This window comes from Harpegnathos saltator, unplaced genomic scaffold (assembly GCF_003227715.2).
Source record: "Harpegnathos saltator strain DR-91 unplaced genomic scaffold, Hsal_v8.6 scaffold519, whole genome shotgun sequence".
Taxonomy (NCBI): domain Eukaryota; kingdom Metazoa; phylum Arthropoda; class Insecta; order Hymenoptera; family Formicidae; genus Harpegnathos; species Harpegnathos saltator.
The window spans coordinates 271,948-293,674 of record NW_020230337.1 but is presented as its reverse complement, the minus strand read 5'-3'; the positions used below and the strand labels follow the sequence as shown (position 1 = coordinate 293,674).

General features: G+C 46.0%; 2 protein-coding genes across 8 annotated transcripts in view; one reads left to right on the top strand and one right to left on the bottom strand.

The window, feature by feature from the left end:
- The first annotated feature begins 339 nt into the window (after window positions 1-339).
- On the top strand, window positions 340-12,636 carry Adcy8 (adenylyl cyclase 78C). Of its 4 annotated transcripts, none has more exons than XM_025302964.1 (20): window positions 340-612; window positions 2,194-2,242; window positions 3,179-3,474; window positions 3,661-3,818; window positions 3,961-4,150; window positions 5,024-5,208; window positions 5,463-5,661; window positions 7,008-7,166; window positions 7,263-7,492; window positions 7,575-7,711; window positions 7,987-8,296; window positions 8,410-8,607; window positions 8,775-8,872; window positions 9,025-9,519; window positions 9,771-10,115; window positions 10,280-10,517; window positions 10,672-10,798; window positions 10,892-10,998; window positions 11,236-11,499; window positions 11,841-12,636. In XM_025302964.1, the coding sequence occupies exons 2-20, from the start codon at window positions 2,208-2,210 to the stop codon at window positions 12,051-12,053; spliced, it is 3,984 nt and encodes a 1,327-aa protein (XP_025158749.1). In that variant the 5' UTR covers window positions 340-612; window positions 2,194-2,207; the 3' UTR covers window positions 12,054-12,636. The 4 variants fall into 4 exon arrangements, with proteins under 4 accessions (XP_025158749.1, XP_025158746.1, XP_025158748.1 ...); XM_025302961.1 differs by having other exon boundaries at window positions 2,091-2,242; XM_025302963.1 differs by having other exon boundaries at window positions 2,055-2,242.
- A 3,791-nt stretch (window positions 12,637-16,427) lies between these two features.
- Window positions 16,428-21,727, bottom strand: part of Utx (Utx histone demethylase) — a 59,990-nt gene continuing 54,690 nt past the window's right edge. For all 4 annotated transcript variants that reach the window (XM_019842478.2, XM_019842479.2, XM_011144967.2 and 1 more), the window contains 2 exons: window positions 21,032-21,625; window positions 16,428-20,875 (listed from right to left, as the gene is read on the bottom strand). In XM_019842478.2, the coding sequence (XP_019698037.1) occupies window positions 20,648-20,875; window positions 21,032-21,625 (822 nt within the window). In that variant the 3' untranslated portion in view covers window positions 16,428-20,647. The remainder of the gene's footprint in view (window positions 20,876-21,031; window positions 21,626-21,727) is intronic.

Genomic DNA, 21,727 nt, shown 5'->3' with positions numbered 1-21,727 from the left:
AGAGAGAGATAGAGAAAAAGAGAAGAACTCTCTTCATGACGAAACATGTTAATTCTTTTCTTTTCCGTGTTTCACGATAGCTTCTTGAAAGCTAGCTCAAGCTTTTCGCTCAAGTCGAGAATGATCGAAAGCGCCGACGATCGAAATGTTTCATCCACGCGTGGCATCTCGAACGTCGAATTTTGACCGCAATTTTCACGACTCCTTCCTCCATCGCGAGAAACACGTGGTTTCTGCTTCGCTCATCTCTTTGAGATCGCCAACGATCCAACGCCGCAAATCGATCACATGCCACATTACAAAATTCATACTATTTTAGGCTCAATTACGCGGCACCCTCTAATCAACGACGACCATCGCCGTGGATACTCCGCTCAAGTGGCGACTACGTCGGACTGTATGACCGCCCCTCCTTCGGATCGTTGGATCCGAGGAGGGATGAGCAGCCGTCGACGAGCGCGCTCTGAACTTCGCGGACACCTCGTAGATCCCGTTCGTCGGCTGGCTCGTCGAGGAGCGCGCGCGATTTTCGAGTTCTTCCGTGGGCGTAGGACTCGATGCCAGGACGCGGCCGGAAGGAGCCGTTTCCTTTGCCGAGGACCGACGATTAAGGTAAGTTACTCGCTACCGAGCCCTTTCAACGAGTGTCTCTTGTACCTCCTCCCTTCTCTTTATTTATTCCTCTTCTTCTTTTTTTTTCTATTCTTGTTGTTTCTCCTTACCGATCTGTTCGTACCGCGAACGACCCCGTTTTTCCTCGTCTCTTCGACGATGCGTCGAGTCGTGACGAAAATACCACGGAGGAATCGGCGCTTCTGTCTCACGAGGATACAAGCTGGCGAAGAGCAGAGCGATATAAAATGGAAGTAAATAGCGTTCGTTATCGCGGATTGGTGGTTTCACGGTGCAATTAAACGTCGACAAGCTGAAATTTTCACATTGAATTGTAGTCGGAGAACACACATTTTCTCTCTCGCCGTCCCTTCCCGAAGAAAAATTATTCTTGATAATAGAGATTCAACGAATCTATCATCCGCGTCGATTAAATAGAAAAAGCAAACGATTAACGAGGGAAAGAACTGAGATACGCGTACTATGACTTTCAGAACAACCGCTTTTTATTTTTGTCTAATCATCGCGAGTCATTTTGCCCCAGTGGAAAAATAACGAGTAATTGAGTAATAATCGCGCACTCATCCTCCGATCATTTTCTCCGCTTTAAAGGATAAAAACTCTGACGCGTGTTACGGCGAGGACCTCGACGTCAGTCTCCTCATGTCCAAAGACGCAGATTCTAGAAACGAGTCTTCGCATTATAAACGTTAAAGTCGTTGTTGAACTTTTTATCTAGGTGATATAATGATCAAAGAACGAGGATGTATAAAAGAAAGGGGCAAATAAAGCGACGGCAAGATTTCCGTGCGATTTTTCAAAGTTGCATATCGATGGAGAAACGTTGACGACGTGACGACGCGAGGAACCGTCAGGAGAGAGCCGAGAGAGAGAGAGAGAGAGAGAGAGAGAGAGAGAGAGAGAGAGAGAGAGAGAGAAAGAGAGAGAGAGGGGGGGAGAGGGAGGGAGGGAGGGAGAGAGAGAGAGAAAAGGAAGAGAAGAAAAGACGAAGGTGCAAGTAGGCGTCCCCGGTTGTAGCGCGGAGGCGTTTTCGTCACGACCCGATACGTCGAGGTGGAAGGAAAAGAAGGGAAACTTGGAGTAGACGCCTCTCGCATCTCGACTCTAAAGTTGCCGCGAAGATATAAAGATTGCTGGTTGTCCCGGAATTGTCGATCGCGACCGGGCACACAGAGGACAGAGGGAATTGACGACAGCGGCGACGGAGCCAAACCGCCGCGATTGCGATCGATCGATCGATCGGCGGATCGATCGATCGGTCAGTCGAATGATTTCGGTTCCCGTCGTCTCGTCTCATCTTGCCTCGTCCCGTCTCGTATCGTACCGTATCGTCTCGTCTCGGCTTGTCTCGGCTCGGCGGAAAGCAAAACTTCTTCTTTCTTCGGGAGAAACGCCCGTAATAAGTGATACGTCGTGCGAAGCAATCGTCGCTTCTTCGCAGTCAGTTTTCATTCAAGGTGTCTGACAATGCCGGATGCTAAGGCACTAGCCTTACTACTGACGATCACAACGTAAGCGGTCAGTCAGTTCCGCGGATCATCGGGGAGATAATGATTACAGAACAGACCTGGAGCATGATGCTGGACAGCGATGTCACGAGCATCAGCGAGTGAGTAGCGCTCATCGTTCTCTTCCTTGTTCGCGGGGACGAAGATGTGGTCGCTCACTTGGTCACGCGCCGAACAAATGTCCGTTGTTTGCTTGTCAAATGTGCTTTCCTGCCTTCTCTCTTCGTCTTCTTTCTTCTTCTTTAATTTGTCCCTTGGACGAGTCGCGGGTTACATTTCAAACGAGAAAACACGTCACGGCGTCGTCGTGAGAATATTCTTCTTGGACGTTTCGTAATATTCGCGCAACCGTTTGACAGATCGCGCGCAATCTTCTATATTCGCGGGGTTTTCACTCCCGTGAAGAAGCAAACGTCTTCAAGAAATGTGTTTTATCGCACTATATTTATTATAGAAGATGTGACGCGCATATATATATATATATATATATATATATATATACACACATACATACATATATATAATATATATGTATAAAACTACGCGCTATATAACTGGTTTGATATGGAGGAAATGTGAAAGTTCGCGGTAATTTACGGAGGCTCGATATGCACGCGCCATTAAATTACAACGGCCAAGATTACATTTTTCTCGCATTGCAAAGATCGAGGAGGAAAAGGGGGGAGAGACAGAGAATAAACTCACACTTTTGTATTCCATCTATATTCTCGAGAACCGCGCGAATACGTTTATGCATTTCCTTATAATTGCTCGAGTTTTGTAAATTTCCGATAGGCGCAAATCTCGTCGAGTCCCAAATCAAACATTACGTGACAACGATTTATCATGACCGAACGAAACATGACATTTCGCGCAATCTCGGCAAAACTTGTAGACCTTATCGATCAATCGACCTTGAAATTACGCGGGAAAACGCGACCAAACGGAAGCGAGACCATCCTCGTCCTCCCAGATCGCTCTCGATCGTTTCTCGACGTGTAATCGGCGTATCGCACTTGCCCTCGATCACGTAACAGGTCGAGCATCTCGCCGAGGAAACAATTATGGATCAAGGCGGTGAAGAAACTGACCTCCGAGAGGCTGGGCCGAGAGGGATTGGCGGCGTGGGAGGACCGGAAGTCCAACAACGATCCCGAAGTCGCCGAAGAGAAGGACATCAGTGTGCCCGACGAGAATACCGAGGCTGCCAAAGCGGAACCGGAAACCACTGCTACCGCCGCCACCGCCGTCGCTGCCGCCGCCGCCGCCGCCGCCGCCGCCGCCGCTGGTGCGGAGCAACCCGTGGCCGATGAGGAGGCTCAAACTCAACGCGGTACGAAAGGACCTTTCCACCAAGATCCGAATCGTAAACGAGCAAACGAGTGCGACCTCTCTCTCTCCTTCCTCGGCAAATCAATGAATTAAGCGTTGGAGGAAATAAGAGAGAGAGGAGAGACGGAGATGTATGTGCCTAGGTGAATGTATGTGTAACGGAAGCTGCGAACGTGCGTGGTTTCAGACGTCTTTAAGAAGGGAGTGCTGTACAAGGGGATATTCTGTCCCTCGCTGACCAACAGCTTCCATAGCAAGCAGCTGGAGACATCCTATCTTCATTACTCGAACCGACAGCGGCAGAAGTCTCTGATAATGTTGAATATCGTGGAGCTTGGCTTGAAGGTGAGTACAAGTCTCAGATGGAAAATGAAAGGAAGAAGGGACATTCTGATCAGACAAATGTTATCCACCTTAGAGACCGCGTAATTCTTTCGATTGGCTTGTTTGTTAAACTCGCTCGCTTACGCTCATTGTCGTGACGTAGATTACGTTGACAGCGATCTGGCTGTGGCAACGGGACCCAAACAGCGGCGGTCTCATCGAGTCCCTGTCCTGGGCCGCGTGCTGCATAGCGGCGAATCTGGTGGTCTGCGTGCTCGGCTGGTGGCGTTGCTTTTCTAACAATTACCTATACTGGGCCTCCATATTCACGTGGTTATTAATAAATTCCCAAGGTGAGGCCCCTCGCGACCCGCGTTTCAAGAGTTATCTTTTCTCATAATTAAACCACTCCTACTCGGTTCAAAAGTAAGTACCCAGATTGGTGCAAAAAGTTGGTCGTTTTCCCGCCGAGTTCTATTTCCAGCGAAATTATTTTTACAACTTAATCAATATAATACCGTCGTTATTAGGTATCACAATGATCACGTACCGATTTGAGTTCTCCGCCAAGGGGATTGTCGAGACAGGGAAAGAAGGGAGGAAGGGAAGAGAAAAGAGACGGGAGAATTACCGACGGGAGAAACACGTGCCGAAGCACCGGCTCTGCAGCGGTGCAGATACTTCTCGTATCGATAGATCATTATACCTGGGAGATACGGCGGACACATTTTGCCCGTAGCGTTCCTCTCTTCTTCTCTCATGAAACGATAAAACGACACACCTTTTGCACGTAGAACACACGACCGCGCTCGAGGCCGTACGCCGCGATGGCGATACACAGCGCGCTATTGATTCGACATGGTTGAATCGAACGACGGGGCGTCTTGCTCTGCTGGCCAGCTAAAATCGAGCAAATGCTCGGCGGAGCGTAGAGGCAAAGCAAGAGCACCGAAAGCACCCGGGAGGGATCGTAACGTCGTCGACGACTGCAGCTCCCGACGCCTCGATCCCCGTGACGGAGAACTAACGGCTGACGGCCGTTTATTCTTTCACATCCAATCCCGACGAATTCCTAATTGACTGAGCAACAGTAACTCTCACGCTGATTTAAGTCTAAAGAGCCTCTTTCGACACGCGTGATTCGCGAGCTTCCGCGGAGTTTCGCCCCGACCCTGACGACGCACGACGATATACGAATCGCGTTATGCGAATATGACCGTTTGTAGGTTTCATAGGTGCCGGTCTCAACTTCACCACGCAGCAGAGGCTCATGTGGTACATACTCTTCGTCGTGTACGCGCCATACGCGATGCTGCCCCTACCGCTGCGATGGTGCGTCCTCGCCGGCTACGGAACGGCGCTAACACACTTGGTGATGGCCGGCATAAGTCTCCTGCGAGACTCTACACATGTGAGAGGATATGTGCATCTTCTTTCATATCGCCGCGCGCGAGATCTCGGCGAACGTCTCTACTTTCCATTCTCTAAATTTCTTCGGTTAAGCTCTCACCCGAAAGGCGAGAGGCGAAGGTGACGCTCGAATTCGAGCGACTCCTTGCTCCTCGCCTCGAGTGAGACCTTTCACCTGAGGAAGAAATTTACAGAATATGCAATGTCGACGCGAGCAACAAATTCGTGAGATAAACGCGCGCAAAATTGTCGCAGCTACGGGACGTCGCGTGTATCGTCCGCATGCTGACGACGAACGTGCTGCTATATCTGGCCGTGAACCTGGCCGGCATGTACACCAAGTACCTGACGGATAGGGGACAACGGCAGGCCTTCCTGGAGACGCATCGTTCCATGGAGACGAGGCAGCACACGCAGAACGAGAACAATCGACAGGAGAAGCTGCTGCTCTCAGGTGAATCTCGCGCAAGATCATCGGCGCTGAAGGATTCGCTCGGGAGACTCGCGAGTCTTGTGAACAAAGGTCTCTCTCTGGACCGCGGAGAGAAAACGCGATTAAAGTGCATCGGAACAAGTGCATCGCTTGTATTGTATTGTTCGAGGGATAAACAAACGTTGCGGCATTCTTTGTGCATCGTCTCGTTTCACGTTGTACTATAAATAATGCGAAGCGCGCACGAAGCATGTTATAATTAAAGTCACCTTGCGTTATTATTTTCGCGACAAACAATTTCGCGCAGAGTAGAAAGTTCGGAACACAAGCAGATTTTCAAGATCAACGCGACCTTTGCCCTAAAGCTTGGTCGAGGCTTAGGTATATGTGCACATAAAAAAAAAGGAAAGATTGCAACTGGAGCGTCTTCTGCGTTTTGCTTGTGCGAGAAGTCTTTAGACTTGTGGGCACTTTGTCAACCGTTCAGACAGATCCGAAAATGATTTCAAACAGTCATTAACGTGGACGTGCGTTTACACACCTACGTGCATGTCGCATGTCGCATGATTGTCAGAAAGTCTCTCCCGCTTCCGAAGAGAGAGAGAGAGAGAGAGAGAGAAAGAGAGAAGAGAGACGAGGAGAAGACGCGCGCGGCAGGGCCGCAGGGGCGTAACTAGGCCCTGGTGTATTTATGTAACGACGTGTGCATATTTATTATAACACGCCGCTCGCCGGTCCGTGTAACTTGCTCGGCCGAGTGTCAAAAAGGGTCACTAGACATCTCGCGGCCGATTGCGCCGGACGCACGTTTTTCCGATAGCCTTTTGCATTACGTCGCTGATCCCACCCGATATATCGATCGGCACGGTCGCGACGAAAATATCGCCGTCGAATAGATTACACGAGATTACATAAATACCGCTTTTATGTGCGCGTTATGTGTGACGTTTGTACGCGAAGCAGTGTGCCACTCGCTCTCGTAGCGTACCATGGCATTGTTTGTTTCAGGATACACGCCGCCGGTACACACACGCACCGGCTATATGATTTTCTCAATCTAGAAAGATCAACGTTTGATCTGATTATTCTGGTTGTGAATGCACCAGCAATGTATTAGTTTCGAAAGATCTGGGCGTACTTTATAAGCTTTGTGTACTCTAAACTTTATGTTTTATTTGCGCGCACGTGTGAAGCTTTCAAATGCAGAGACGAACGAGATTTTTACATTCCATTCCAACCTTGACAAACATCAAGTATCACAGTTGCATTTTTAACAGGCAAGCCCGCCAATGTGGATGGTCGATGTTGTTGTGTCGACCAAATTAAGACCAAATGAATGATTCGGTTCGTCCTGATCATTGTTACAGTCCTACCCGATTTCGTCGCCAAGGAAATGATTCGCGACATCGCACGCGAGACCGCTCGAGGAGGAACGATATCCTTCACGCCGAATCAGTTTCACCGGATATACATCCACCGCTACGAGAACGTCAGCATCTTGTTTGCCGATATCAAAGGATTTACGGGTACGATTTTCTATTTCTATATATCGATAGTTTCATATAGAGAGGAATGTCGTGTCCTTAAGGCGAAGATATCATGTTCGCTGTTCGATTTTGAAGCTCTGGCGAGCCAGTGCAGCGCTCAGGAGCTGGTGAAGGTGCTCAACGATCTGTTTGCGCGCTTCGACAAGCTCTCAGCGGAGAATCATTGTCTGCGTATTAAGCTCCTCGGCGACTGCTACTACTGCATCTCCGGCCTGCCGATCGCCAGGAGCGACCACGCACATTGCTGCGTGGAGATGGGTCTACACATGATCAAAGCGATACGTGACGTACGATTCACCACCAAGGTAATGCGCGGAATTTTATCGTATCTGATGGGAAATCGAAAAGAAAAGTGCTGTTTCGCAAGTCTTTTATTTGAATCGACAGGTGGACCTGAACATGAGAATAGGGATCCACAGCGGATCGGTGCTGTGCGGGGTCCTGGGGCTGCGAAAGTGGCAGTTCGACGTGTGGTCGTACGACGTTACGCTCGCGAATCACCTTGAGAGCGGTGGCATACCAGGGTAAACGAAAAAAAAAAAATATATATATATATATGTGTATGTATGTATGTATGCACACGCACGCAAACGTGTGTGTAAATCACCATCACCCGTTCATTTCAAACTCACGTCTATCTCCTGCCAAGAGAAAACCCGAAATACACGCGGAATGCTCGCGTTTCGTGTTGAATGCAAAGAGAGTACATCTAAAACGAGCGAACCGGCTGTGACACGTCAGATGTGTCGTGCCGCGTGCGCGTCGTAATTTCCCAGCGGAATGAGAAATTTCGTTTCAGGAGAGTGCACATATCTGCAGACACGCTCAAGTGCCTAAACGATGTTTACGAGGTGGAGCCCGGCTACGGTAGCGAGCGGGATAACTACTTGAAAGATAGGAATGTGGTGACGTACCTCATCAAACAGGTCGAGCCTCTACGGTCACGACGCAAGTACTCCTCGAGACCAAAGATCTTGGCGGAGGAGGACGCCGCGAACAAGAACAAGAAGAGCTTCAAGATGAACAATGCCCTCGCCGCGAATAGCAACGCGCCCAACGTGGACGATGACATTGGGGTTGACTGGACGCCTGAAATCCCATTCGAAAATGTTAGCATTATAGACGTATAACATAAATATCTCTAATTAGTTGATTAGTTCAGCTGAACTGCAGCTCAACTAAAAAATGGACATATCTTTACTCACTCTCTTCGCGATCGCAGCTGAACACGGCTACGTCGATGAGCAATCTAGAGTCCGAGTATCTGGAGGAGGAGAATGGCACGGCGAAGAGCAAGAGCACCTCGCCAACGCCCGGCGAGAAGAAAGCCGGCCTCGAGACCGCCAGCAACAAGCGCATGAGATCGGCGAACATCAACGCATGGACACTGCGCTACAACGACGAGAGTCTAGAGTCTAAGGTGAGGTTGGACACTCGGACGCATATCATCGTTTGCGTGTTTTACTTGAAATAATGAAGTATATATTATCACAAAGTTATTCACGTATATGTCGTTTTATATATATGTCGTCGTATTGATTGTTTCATCTCGAATCTATTGCACTGCATTGCATTGTTGTGCTGCAGTTTGACCAGTTGCGGGAGGACATGTTCAAGTCCAACATGATATGCTGCTTCGTCATTTGGCTCTTCATCGCCGTCTGCCAGGCCATCATCCTATCTGAGTGAGTCGAATCTCACGTCGTGGAAGACGTTCGGGAAGCGCAACGCCGTATCAATCTCTTCCCCATCAATTCAATGGGGAAAATTGATTTGGCCGTTAAACAAAAGAGAGGCGAAGGTTTTATTAATAATCATCGTTTTTTAATAATCGCAGTTGCATCATTCTTTTGATATCCCTTCTGGTGACAACGGTGATCTTGGTGGCGTCATCAATTCTGGTGATGGCGGAGGAATTCAAGAGCATGCCGACGTACCTGCAACACACGTCGTCCATGCTAGTGCACAACAAGAAACACCGCACAATCTTTATCTGCAGCGTCATCAGCCTGATGGCGTTGACGTCCGTCATCGGTGTGGTGACGTGTCCCATCACGGTGCGCCCTTACCCAGATGTGATGATCCTGGAGCAACATCAGGCATCTACTGCAACTCTGGCTGCTACCACCACAGGCGTGGATCATTATATTCTGACATTCCTCGAAGCAGCTTTGAGCGACGAACCTGCCGAAAGACCAAGGAACGCACGCACCACGGACAATGACACTATGCAAGGAGCTTCCAGTGATGTCGAACTGAAGTCGAAGCTGAAGGAAGTGGTGAACAGACGGGCTTTCGTAAAAAACAGACAGGAGTTTTTCAGGTTTTTACGGTCAGTAAGACCACAAGTTCTTCAGGTCTTCAGTGAAATGTTTAAAAATAACAAAACAAAAAAGGAATAGATTGGGAAGGTAAAAAGCTTTACCTGTAGCATTAAACTATGTGCTTCCTTGAGTTTCGTACGTACGCTGCATTCACTGCTAAAAAACGTCTAAAACGTTTAAAACATCATTAATATGTGTACATACACACGCACACACACACACATACATATATATATATATATTTTTTTTTTTGTTACAGATACGAGCAGCATTACAGAGCGAAAGGCGCGAGGCATTACCGACGAGTCGCACGAATACAGGACGAAGGTGGACCGCAAAGGAAAATCCTCTCTATCGACGAGAAGACTGGAACCAATGAGGAGACGTTGGTACCGAAGAATCTCGAGGACGAACTCGTGGTAGGCGGTTGTATCCGACCCGAGTATATGGTCTTCACGTGGATCCTGTGCCTGATCGCGCTCGCTTCGGCCCTCAAACTATATTACTTGGTGAAGACCGCGCTGGCCGCGGTGATCGTGCTGGTTTACGCGGTGTTGATCCTTGTAGTTTGCAAGGACATGTTCTCCGAGGGAGAGCACAATGTGTAAGTCACATTTCCGTTTGAGAGACTTGCCATCTCTCCTGGAAGAAGATTTCTTCACCTTTTCTCTCTTGAGTTCCAGCTCTCAAAGTTTGATTTAATTTAATTTGATTTTAATTTAATTGAAAAGATACTCGCGTTAAACCATCTCGATCTGTTCCTTTCAGATCGTCGATATCGCTACCAGCACAAATGTTGACGTTTCTGGCGGTTTTTCTCGTGATGGTGACGTACCACGGTAGACTGGTGGAAGTGACGTCGCGTTTGGACTTTCTGTGGAAACAGCAAGCCGAGAGGGAACTCAGTGACATGATCGAGTCGCGGCATAACAATATGCAGTTGTTGAAAAATATTCTACCAGATCACGTGGCGCACCACTTTCTGACGCAGGAACGCGCACCAGAGGTGGAGAGATTCCAGCATTTTCACTCAATTATAATGTTCATACCGTACTACATAATAATGATAATAATATCGAGAAAAATTATAATGATTATTACATTCAGTGTTGTAATAATTTCGGGAGAAAAATATCTTAGTTGCTAATCTATTGACACAGGAGCTGTATTCGCAATCACGAGACAAGGTCGGCGTGATGTTCGCCAGTGTGCCCAACTTTACAGAATTTTACTCGGAGGATGTCAACAAGGGAATGGAGTGCATTCGCTTGCTCAATGAGATTATCGGTATATAGAGACCCATTAATCTATTCAAGCAATTTGATTGATTCGATATCAATACCTATTCACATCTCATCGTTAATTATTTGCAACGCGTAGCTGACTTTGACGAGTTGCTGGACGAGACACCGTTCCAATGTATCGAGAAAATCAAGACGGTCGGCGCCACTTATATGGCCGCGTCAGGACTGAATCCCAGCCAAACCGTAATATACAACATAATACAATAACAATAATAATAATAATAATAATATAATAATAATACGTAAAACTTAGCGTTATATGGCAATATCGTGTGATATTGAACGCGAATCGGCAGCTTCTACTTTTCGTCCATAAATCTCACTTTTAAATCCATCCGCGAATCGATCTGTTCTCGACAAAAATATCGAATAATTAATAAATGTCTCTGTTTAATCAAATGATCGACTCGATGACGGCAGGACAAGAGCGGCGACGATATGGAACATCTGTGTAGACTGGTGGACTACGCGGTAGCCATGCGCCATCGTCTCGAGGACGTGAACGTTCACTCGTTCAACAATTTCGACCTCCGAGTAGGCATCAGTTGCGGCCCCCTCGTGGGAGGTGTGATTGGAGCCCGCAAGCCAGTCTACGATATATGGGGCAATACCGTTAACGAAGCTTCGAGGATGGACTCCACGGGCGTGATGGGCAAAATACAAGTACCGTACGATATCGCCAGGGTATCTATCACAATGAGAGTTCGCACACGATACGTCAAATTTCGAAAGTCTGTTCTCGCCGAAACACACATCGGAGGAGGGAGTCTCTCAGTCTTATCAACAATTTCCATTTTCACATTTCTGCTGTCAAAACGATGGAAAGTCACAATTGAAAAAATGGAAAAAGATTTTGAAATTGGCCTACGCCTATTCTATTTCCCAATGAGAAGAGTTAAATCAAAGAAAATCTCGACCGATCGTAACGGTCAATCATATCTTTCGAACTTTTGACTTTCCCTTTGGATATCGTTCCGTCCAACTCGAGTCATTCGGTCTACATTGATCATCGTACACATGTACAGTTTCTGGAGTCACGGGGCTACCAAACGCAAAAACGCGGACTGATCGAGGTGAAGGGGAAAGGCACGATGGAGACGTACTTCGTGCTGGGTAAGAGCACCCTCCAGCAGGAGGGCATCTCCAGACACAGAAGCACCTGCCGAAGCCTCGCCGCGGTAGTTTACGGAGTGGTACAAGCGCGTCGCAAGCAGATCAGGGCGCTGCGAAGAACGTAGATCGCTCCAGCTTCGTGTCTGGATCAGCGAGGAAGGTTCGTCGTATTCGTCGAATGAAACAGGATATATATCGGGAGGAGGGCATAGTTTTCGAGCAGTTCCCACTAATCGAGTTGGTTATCTCCTTAGCTTCGGTACACTTCCTCTTCGTTAGTTTTTGTTTCGATCGAGTTGACTTGATCTCGTAAAAATCTCCGATTCACTTTGTGAGTGATGTCCGATATTTCACTCACAAATTCGAGTCCCCCTTTTCTCTCTTTCTCTCTCTGCATCTTTTGAAATCAATATGACCGTGAGAAGTAATAACAACTGTCTTCAATTCGGACGGTTCTTACGATTGGACTTTTATAATAGCACTACGATCGATACACCGTTATTAGTACTATTAATATGACGGAGGAGCCACAACATTTCGCATCAAGTCTGACGGAGGTAAGCGCGACGAACGCGGATAATCGAGTATACGGGGAATGTAAAAAGAGCCGTCATCCCCAATTTTATTTCCGTGTCATTTTGTCAATGATGTATTGAATGTACTGTATATAGCACTTATATATAATAAATAATCGGTCTTATAAAGAGAGGAGTCGACTTTTTTTCTTTTACTCAACGTTACCGATCCTGAGTGAGTACGTTGTAATAGATTCGACAAGTTCTCACGAATCAATACTGTTGCTTTTAGGTACAATCAACGAATCATACTTGTCGATATCTTGTGATTACTGTCAACGATTCGCGAATGTTTGAACGATAATGAAAATGTGAGAATTTCATTCGTCGTTAAAAGGCGGCGCGCGTTTAACTGTCAAACTGTTAAATCGCATAAACTGTTTCACAACACAAACAAGAAATAAAATAAATGAATAGTTGCCGTTATTATTGCTGTCAATGTTATCATTATTATTATTATTATGGTAATCGACAGGTGAAAATGTAACACACATAACGCAACACACGTCTGGCTCCGTGTAACCGTATATTACATTATTATGGTAAACACAATATTTATAATCAATATTTATAATCGTAATAATAATCCATGATAATAATGGCAATAATGATAATAATAAGGCTAGTTACAAGGCGGCTCGCCGCAATCCAGCTGAGCCGCCCGCCGCTCTTCGACTGCGCGACGACTGTACACTTTTACAACATACTCGTAATAATAATCTAATTTTACATTAATCATTAGATAATTCATTACAATACGAACCTAGTTAGAAGAATGTCACGACACGTAGGAAGGACCGCGCGCCTTATCCCTCGGATTACACGCATTTTCCTCTCTTTTCCTAATTTGTTAATTAATTAATCGATTATCACACACCGGTACTCAGCAAAAATCTTGCACCCTCCGAAAAACAGGAACAGGATAGCGTCTTGTTCCTCTAAGAAAGAACAAAGAATCTCGACTAACATGACTAACATTTGTTTCTCTCTCTTTTCCCACCACGAAAAATGCTCGAAATTGAGACGTATTATCATCGAATCGCGGATTCGCCACCTTGGACGCCTTGGATGACTACCGCCGAAAACACACGTTATTACTTTCCTTCAAATTTGACTCATCAACACGTCCTATCTTTTCGGAGACGAATGATAATACTTAAAATACATGATTAATTAACGAAACAAAATCTCAGCGATATAAATAATTCCTCCGCTAAAATTACCTACTATGATCTAGTTTCCGAATGTCAAAAATTATACAGTGTATTTAATGGCTTTCCAATTAGGTTTAAAACTTAATTCCGATAACGTGTGTGTATATACATATATCGGTCCGAAATAAATTAGAAATAAAATACGAGAGCGATCGCGCGATTCGCAACCTTCGAGATTCGTCAAAATGCAGTTGTGGACTTTAACGGATTAACAGAGACAATTTTTCACGCCAGGAGTGCGAAGGTTTCGCTCGTACGCGAATGAATATCGACGGTCCGAGGGACGAAAGGACTTGTCTCTTTAAGATACAAAGGCACTCTCTGTACACGTAAAACACACGCTATAGAAGAGCGTTAAAAGAGGCGACCAAGATGCGCTTTTTATCCTTTGGTCTCTCGCCTCTTTCGCGCGCGTCTTTCTTTTCTCTCATTCTCTCATTCTCTCGCTTTCCTCGACAGTAAAACGTGCCCTGTTTAAAAATATCGCTTCGATCTATCTGCCTGTCTGTCTGTCTGTCGTGTTTAAAATTGCCGTAATACGGCGCTTAAAATAGCGGGAGCGGTTTCCTTCGTTTCTAGCTGCATTGGTCGAAACTACTTTTCTCTCTCTCTCTCTCTCTCTCTCTCTTTCTCTCTCTCTCTCTCTCTCTCTCTCTCTATCTGTCTGTCCTTCTTTCTTTCTATCTATCTTTCGTGATTCTAAATTAGTCTAAGCTTTTTTCTTTTTTCTCTTTTTTAAGGAAAATAGATGACTATGATTGGATCGTTGAATGCGCGCGGTAACTATTTATCATTACGAGGGGAACGGTGAGAGAAGGCGGGAAGGACGGGACGGGGAAATGAGGCTAGGGCCAGTAGGAGAGAAATTGCGAGGAGGCGAGAACGATTGGTCAATGCGATCAAAAGTCAAGAAAACGCTCCTGGTAAAGAGGTGGGATATCCGCTTATCACAATTTGGCAGTGAACGTTTTCACGTTGTTGAGAAATACAGCTTACAACGTGTGTTGCCATCTTCGAAAGCTATACACATGTAGTATACTGACTGCTAACTAAACCGGCTCGCTATTAATTAATAACGCTACACTCCTCTCTTACGCTCTTTTATACAGATTTCCTTTCGCGCACGTCTCTGCATCTTGGAGGAGAACGGACGCCAATGTGCGAATTCTTTTCAGGGCTTCTCCGAGGTTCTACAGAGACCTTACGCGTTAAAAAGCTAAAAATATGACCGTCGACATCGACATACTTGATCCATTAGCACTTTGACACTCTGCCATGTCATTCGTATTCGAGTAAATACAATCATTATGCGTGAAGTTTGTCTTCGCGGTAGACGAAAGTTGGAATGAGAAGAAGAGACGTTTGAGTTTCGTATCGTCTGTATTATTATACAATTGTATAGACTTGTACGGAGGAGTATTAACATCAGACAAGAGATCAAGCATTGAACACGTAATGGATGATGAAAACTGGATGTAATTACAATCCTTTCATCGATTGACATCTCGCTTGAGGTAATCTCTAGCTCTGGTATATACCTTTAACCACACCTATGGCGACCAAAGAATTCGAGCCACCCTCGAATTCAGGTGTGACGGTTAAAGTGCTAAAGGACCTGAATTCTCAAGCCAGGCCAAGCTCGACGAAATGGTTCAACGTGAAAATTCAAAGGCCCCCGCTGATCGAGAGGGAGAACGCTGAACAAAAGCACAATTTGTCGTCCGTCCGTCTCCCGCCATGCGGTCCACACACGTACAGGTGGATTGAGATTGAGAAAAATATTACTTCGCTATGTTATTCCATCCGCCGCCACGGACCAAAAATAAGTTCTCGCGTCTGCTCGGTTTTACAACTCGATTAGCGTGTACAACTTAAATTAGTAGTAGTTTATAGCGAAAATATGCATTTTTCTCCCCATTTTCTTGCTCCCCGTATTCTCTTCGTATCTTCTTCTTCTTCTTCTTCTTCTTCTTCTGCTTCTTCGACCTTTCCCTCCTACTTAATCCTCCACGGAGAGAGATCACTCCCGGGAAGAAATGCCCGCTTAATTCGCATTAGGGATAAATCTCACTTTGTCAATTGCTATTGCGAAATCATATTGGTCCATGGAGGATTAACGATCGTTTTGTGTCTTGTCGAAACGACGATAATCGCGGGGCACGCGGGAGTCCTTTACAGAGGTATCGCTCGACTCTGCTGGACTCGCCGAGGTATCAAACAAAAGCTCGCGCGCGCGCGAGAACCTTTTACCTCTGAATTCGCCTAGTCCTTCGCGTGCTGTGTTACATTAAATATATATTTAATGTAACACATATATATATATATATATATATATATATATATATATTCATTTATATATATTCGGATGTTTATATATTTATAATATGTATAATATAATTTACGAACGTGTTTATAGCGTTACAATCGAAGATGTCGAGTCAGTTCGAAACGCCGGCGGAATACAGACACTTTCCTCCGTCGGCATCGTGCAATCGTTGAGATCATAGCGTACGTGTTTCTTTTTCTTTATGCATTTAAAATACGAGAGAAACGTGTAAGGACACGTTTGTCCACCTGACGCTGCCTGCTCGTGGATTCTGTCGTCGTCGTATCTATTTCTTACTCTCTCTCCTTTTCCACCTTTATCGCACTTGTCTCGAAAATGTCGCGTGTACGTATGCGTATCTGTACGTGTGTTCGTGCATATGTGCTGGTCGTCGTCGTCATCATACGTTTCTGTACATGCTTGTAGAAAATATGGACCGAGACCGATGTAACTCTGGCGTGTTCAATTTCCAACGCGTGCAGGCGCGAGAAAATATCACTCGTATCACTGAAAAGTTCCAAATCTTTTCCCCTTTTACGCGACGATCAAACTTGCATGTTAGTTCGCCTGAAAATTCTCTCAATACGAATCGAGAGATGTTTCCAGAAAATTATCAAAAACACCAAGAAATTTCGATGTAATCATTATAAGCTTATAACGAAAGAATATCAAAATCAAAACAGAGATCAGTAGAGATTTTCTCATCGACATAATTTGCATTTTCCCGTAATCGAACGACAATATGATGTCGACAGACGATTCGCAGTAAATCCGAATTCGGCAAAGTTACAGCGGTATCTCGGCCCCTGATAGAAAATAAAAGAAAAACGTCGCTCGTTTTTCCTTTCTCCCCTTTCGTGTCTTTTTTTTTTCTTTTTCGGCTTTTCCCCTCCTTTATCGTTCGTTTATTTAATTCGTCGAAACTATTCGCACGATGCTGGAATTCTAGCGCATCTAGGATATTCAAAAATACATCGCTTCTTTCTCTCTTCCCTTTCGCCGATGATCTCCTCTTTCTGTCTTTCACGTGACGCGAAGAGCTAACTACTTTGTTTCTCTACCTACCTCTCCCCCACGTGTCGCGCTTGCGAAAATAATTATCCCCTCATTCGTCATCGCAAGGGGTGAGGGGTAGGAGAGAGGATGAGAAGAGTCGAGAATGAAAAGCGGTCCGTGTCGGCCGAGACGAGAGACAAGTCCGGATCGGCCGATTTCGACTGGCGAGAGTCAATAAGTTGGCTTCAGTTAAATAGATCATTCAGTTAAATAGAATCATTTATCCCTCCCTGAACTGTGTATCAAAGATATAGCGTGGATATGATATCACTACGGAAAAGCGAACGGAGAATCAGCCGATCCGGACCGATCGGTGTAAAGACGCGTGCAGAGTGCGCGGCGGTTCTCGCGAGATATGATTCGCACGACGACCAGAGTCCAGTCTCTCTCTCAAATTCGGAATAAAAGTATTTCAAACTTGTGCAAATGTATTAAAAGGGCAGTAGTTTCCGAGTTTAAAGCAAAATTAAAGAAAGTTACTTTTTACATGTAACAATCTTCGAAAATTGGACGGCGTGATCTCTTTCAAAGGGAAAGAAGGAACGGCCGAGATGGAAGCCCTAGCACAGTGCGCAAATTTCGTTAGATAAGGTCACCACTTTATCACACGTTATAGTTTCGGGCGCAGAGGCATTCCTCATTTAGCTCACGTTAATATTTATCAAGACCGTACACACACACACACATACATACATACATACACACACACACATACACACACACACACGTCCATTCGCTTTCAAATACAAGAGAGATATCCGAACTTTCTCTCGCGTTTTCAATCTCGCTCACCCTGCACATGTCGATACGCGATTCAATCACGGCGGACGAGTCTCACTCTCGATTCCCGAGTCTCTCATTACGTTAATATACAAGGTGGCGGTACGGTAATCGCTCTGGCACGTTGTGTCCTTCGACTAAAGAGCGCCGAAGTCAATTGACGAGATTGAGTGAAGGTACGTTTGTTTTCTTAAAATACGATTACCTGATCAGAAGCTCTCTCTCATTCTCTTCTCTGTTCCTCTCCCTTTCTCTCTCTCTCTCTCTCTCTCTCTCTCTCTCTCTCTCTCTCTCTCTCTCTCTCTCTCTCTCTCTCTCTCTCTCTCTCTTCCTCTCTGTGTCTCTAACCTTTTCTCTACATGCTTTCTTTTGCATCATCGCTCTGCGAGCGTCTCCCCGCCAGACCTCTCAAGGATCACTGACGCGGATCACGAATTTCTTTTCCACGCACGCGGAAAGAAGTCGACGTCGCTGAACAGCGCGACACAATTTAGAAGAGTACTTTAAAGCTGCACTTAAACAATAAATTAGACTTGTATAAATTTCACTAGACATCGAAGAGAGATTTCGTCGAATGTGACACATGCGTCTTTTTCACGTCAATACTTCATCGCGGATGCGTCATTTCGAGATAAAAAATTCCGCGCGCGAAAGGAGGCTCTCTGAGAACTCGATTCTCATAAAAACAATGATCAAATTTTCACGCGCTCAATTTCCATCCTATGCGACTGAGAGATTAACTCTCCGTTGGTCGCAATATTTCTCACTCATCAATGGTCACAATATATCTCGCAGATACACCAATTTTTCCATAATTCTCTTTTGCTTCTACAAACAGTTTTTTCTTTCATTAGCATTTGACCATAGACCAGACACTAAAGTGCATAAAAAAAATAGTGAAGAGCAAATCGGCAAATACTAGGATGGATGAAAAATTTTGAAGCCGTATAGCAATGACGTTCTCTATTGAGTACTGCGACTAACTGGAGAGTTAAACTTTCGAGGACGAGAGATAACATACGATTGGCAGTAAAAATCGTTCTATGATCCAATAACACCCCCCCGTTAATCCGCCTCCCCCCTTTGCCCCTCTTCTTCTCTCATAATCTTGACGCCAACTTGTATACAAAAAATGTACAAATAGTTTGAGCAGTTTTGCGTCTCGGCAGTTGCCTGCGCGCGTATTCCTAATGATTAATCAACGATTGTTTGTCGGCGATTCTCACACACGTATACAGAGCGAACAGATCCTCTCTTTTCCTTCCTTCTTTCTTTCTTTTTCACACTTGCGCTCGCTCTCCTTTTCTCTTACTCTCAATGATTTCTTCCAAGTGGCAGTGAATCACATTATCTTCGTCGCGCGCGTGTAGTCTTGTACTTCGTCACGTTACAGAACTAATCACGTAGATTAAAAAACAAGGAGCGAAGAAATAATAATTTTTATAAAATAAATATCGCGTTGCGTTTGTCGTATAGTGTGTGTTCTAAGCTATATCGAATCACAAAGGATTGCTTAATGATCACGACGATAACGAAGAACAACCGGCGAAACAAACACGGGCAGCAACCCCGATCAGTCGAGAGCGCGAACGCGGGAAACGAAAATTGTAGCATAGCGAGCCTCTCGTGTCCCTCTTTTCCCTTCGTATCCTACTTTTTTTTTATTCGCTCTCACGCACGTCCTTCTCCCCCCGACACAGTTTTCCCTCTTCAATTCTTCTCACTACAATACCCGAGAGCTATACGGATACAAATATCGTGATCGCCGTCGCGTATTTACAAGGCGGGAAGGGGGAGAATCCACGGTGACCACTTCACGACGATCTCTAGAAAGTAGCGAGCTAACGAGATTTTTCTTTTTGTACAAACGGCGCTAACTAATTCCGCGGCGCGCGAGACGCGAGCCACGTTCTCGGAATTGCTTCTCGAACACGAGGGATCCCTCCCACCTCTTCACGCCGGGGTTCAACTCGAGGCTGCTCTGCTCGATAGCCGCCACACTGTGCACACTGTTTTTCGTAACAATCTCGAGTTCACTTCGGATGCATAGGTGCGCACCGTGCCGCAGACTCTCGCACACAGATCGACAAAAGTGCGCACGCAACTCTACAGAATAGTACACAGAATAAATGAAGCGAGAAATAGCGTCCAAAGGTTCACTTACGTATTCTCACAACACGAATCGCGCTCACACGAAGAGTTTCGAATACGAGAGGCAGACTCGATAAATGTTCAATATTTGGCTAAGCTGTCCCAATATGTACGAGTCCGTATATTTCCGCAGAATATACGACTTTTAATATGTAATTGCCAATTTTGCAATTATCAACGTCGATATTATATGGAACATTTCGGTTGGTTTCGGGCGCACTTACGTCTCTATGCGTGCCAACAGTCTGTGCTGTAGTGCGCGAAGTAGAATGCACTCCCGAATACGTGTTTCTCCCGCGTACGTAATGTAAATTCTAATCAAGATTTCACGTCCACAAACGTGGATTAATTCGTCCCGTGATTACTTTGCACAGGCTAAAACACTTCACAGTTTCATGTCTCAGCCGAGTTGTACGGAGTTATCACCTAACCTATCTACAGGAGCCACCGAGTCGACCCCGGCTCGTTTAGAGTAGCTCTCAGGTACACGGATAATGCTTATCGTAAGAAGAAGTGTCTTGTCGCAACTCGTCGACCGGAACACAGAATTCGCACTGCCCGGGCCGTCACTGCGACAACGTGCCCAGAAAGTCCAAATATCTGTGCTGCATGTAACCTCAGGAGGACTGCGCGTTGGACTGCGTAGATAACGCCGTCGAAGCAGAAGTCGACGGCGACGTATGCAGAGTAAAGCCATCATAGACGTCCATGAGTTCACGCATACGATATTCCTCGAGACACACGAATCCTTCCAAGGACGGTGACTGTTTCCTCGCACAATCCATGCAATGCACAACGTGCCGTTTCTCCTGCTCCCGGATAAATAAAATGTTGAACACTTCAATCTGCAAAAAGAGGAGAGCGAACGCTTCGTTTTAATAGACGCGCGCAAAGAATACATAGAAAAAAACGGGTACAAGTAGAAAACAATATTGTTATTGGTGTAACGCTATTCGCTATATAGCGAATAGAGCAAAGAAGACTGAATCTCACAACCGTACCTCACACTGTCCGCAATAATGCGAAGCCTCGTTCTTGGCTCGGCCGTGGAAGCGCACTTCCACACCCTTGCTCTTCACAAAGTCCAGTATAAGACAGCATTGTCGCATGGTTCTCAGCAAGCAATTCTTGATCAGCTCGAACAGACGCGGATCCGATACCTTGATATTGCGCGCCAGATTCCACGACAGATGTACCATCGGTACGATGGACTTGAATGACTGGAGCTTGTTCCACTCGTAGCGCTCGATAGCGAGCTGATACTGCCTCGCTGTGAGTGGGCCGACGTTCCATGCGATATTGTTGCACCAGCCAACCGCCTGCACCCAATGTACACAGCCCGCATTCACCCAGACCAAGTCACCCGGCCGTTGCACGAACCTGTACAATGGAATATTCTCCTCATACAGATCCTCCAGAGACGGCCACCAGCTGCCGTGCAGGTAATTGATGCCGTTGCGCTCGCATAACGAGCATATGACACCCCAGTAGGCATCAGGCACGGCGAACCATTCGCAATCTCCCGGCCCGATATTGATGTTGATGGAGCAGAAATTGTTGTTCTCCTGATGACCGGGTGTCCTGCTACCGGGTACCTGTCATCACATGATGATCGTGAATTACGACAGACAACACACGGGGACGCATGCACCTCGAGATGGAGCAAAGTTTGGTGAAAGTTGGAAACCACCAAACAC

Excerpts from the sequence above, each read along its gene's own strand:
- Adcy8 (XM_025302961.1), top strand. The coding sequence starts at position 2,184 with ATGATTACAGAACAGACCTGGAGCATGATGCTGGACAGCGATGTCACG. Across the intron at positions 2,243-3,178 it reads GATGTCACGAGCATCAGCGA|GTCGAGCATCTCGCCGAGGA; the intron begins GTGAGTAGCGCT and ends ATCACGTAACAG. Across the intron at positions 9,520-9,770 it reads GAGTTTTTCAGGTTTTTACG|ATACGAGCAGCATTACAGAG; the intron begins GTCAGTAAGACC and ends TTTTTGTTACAG.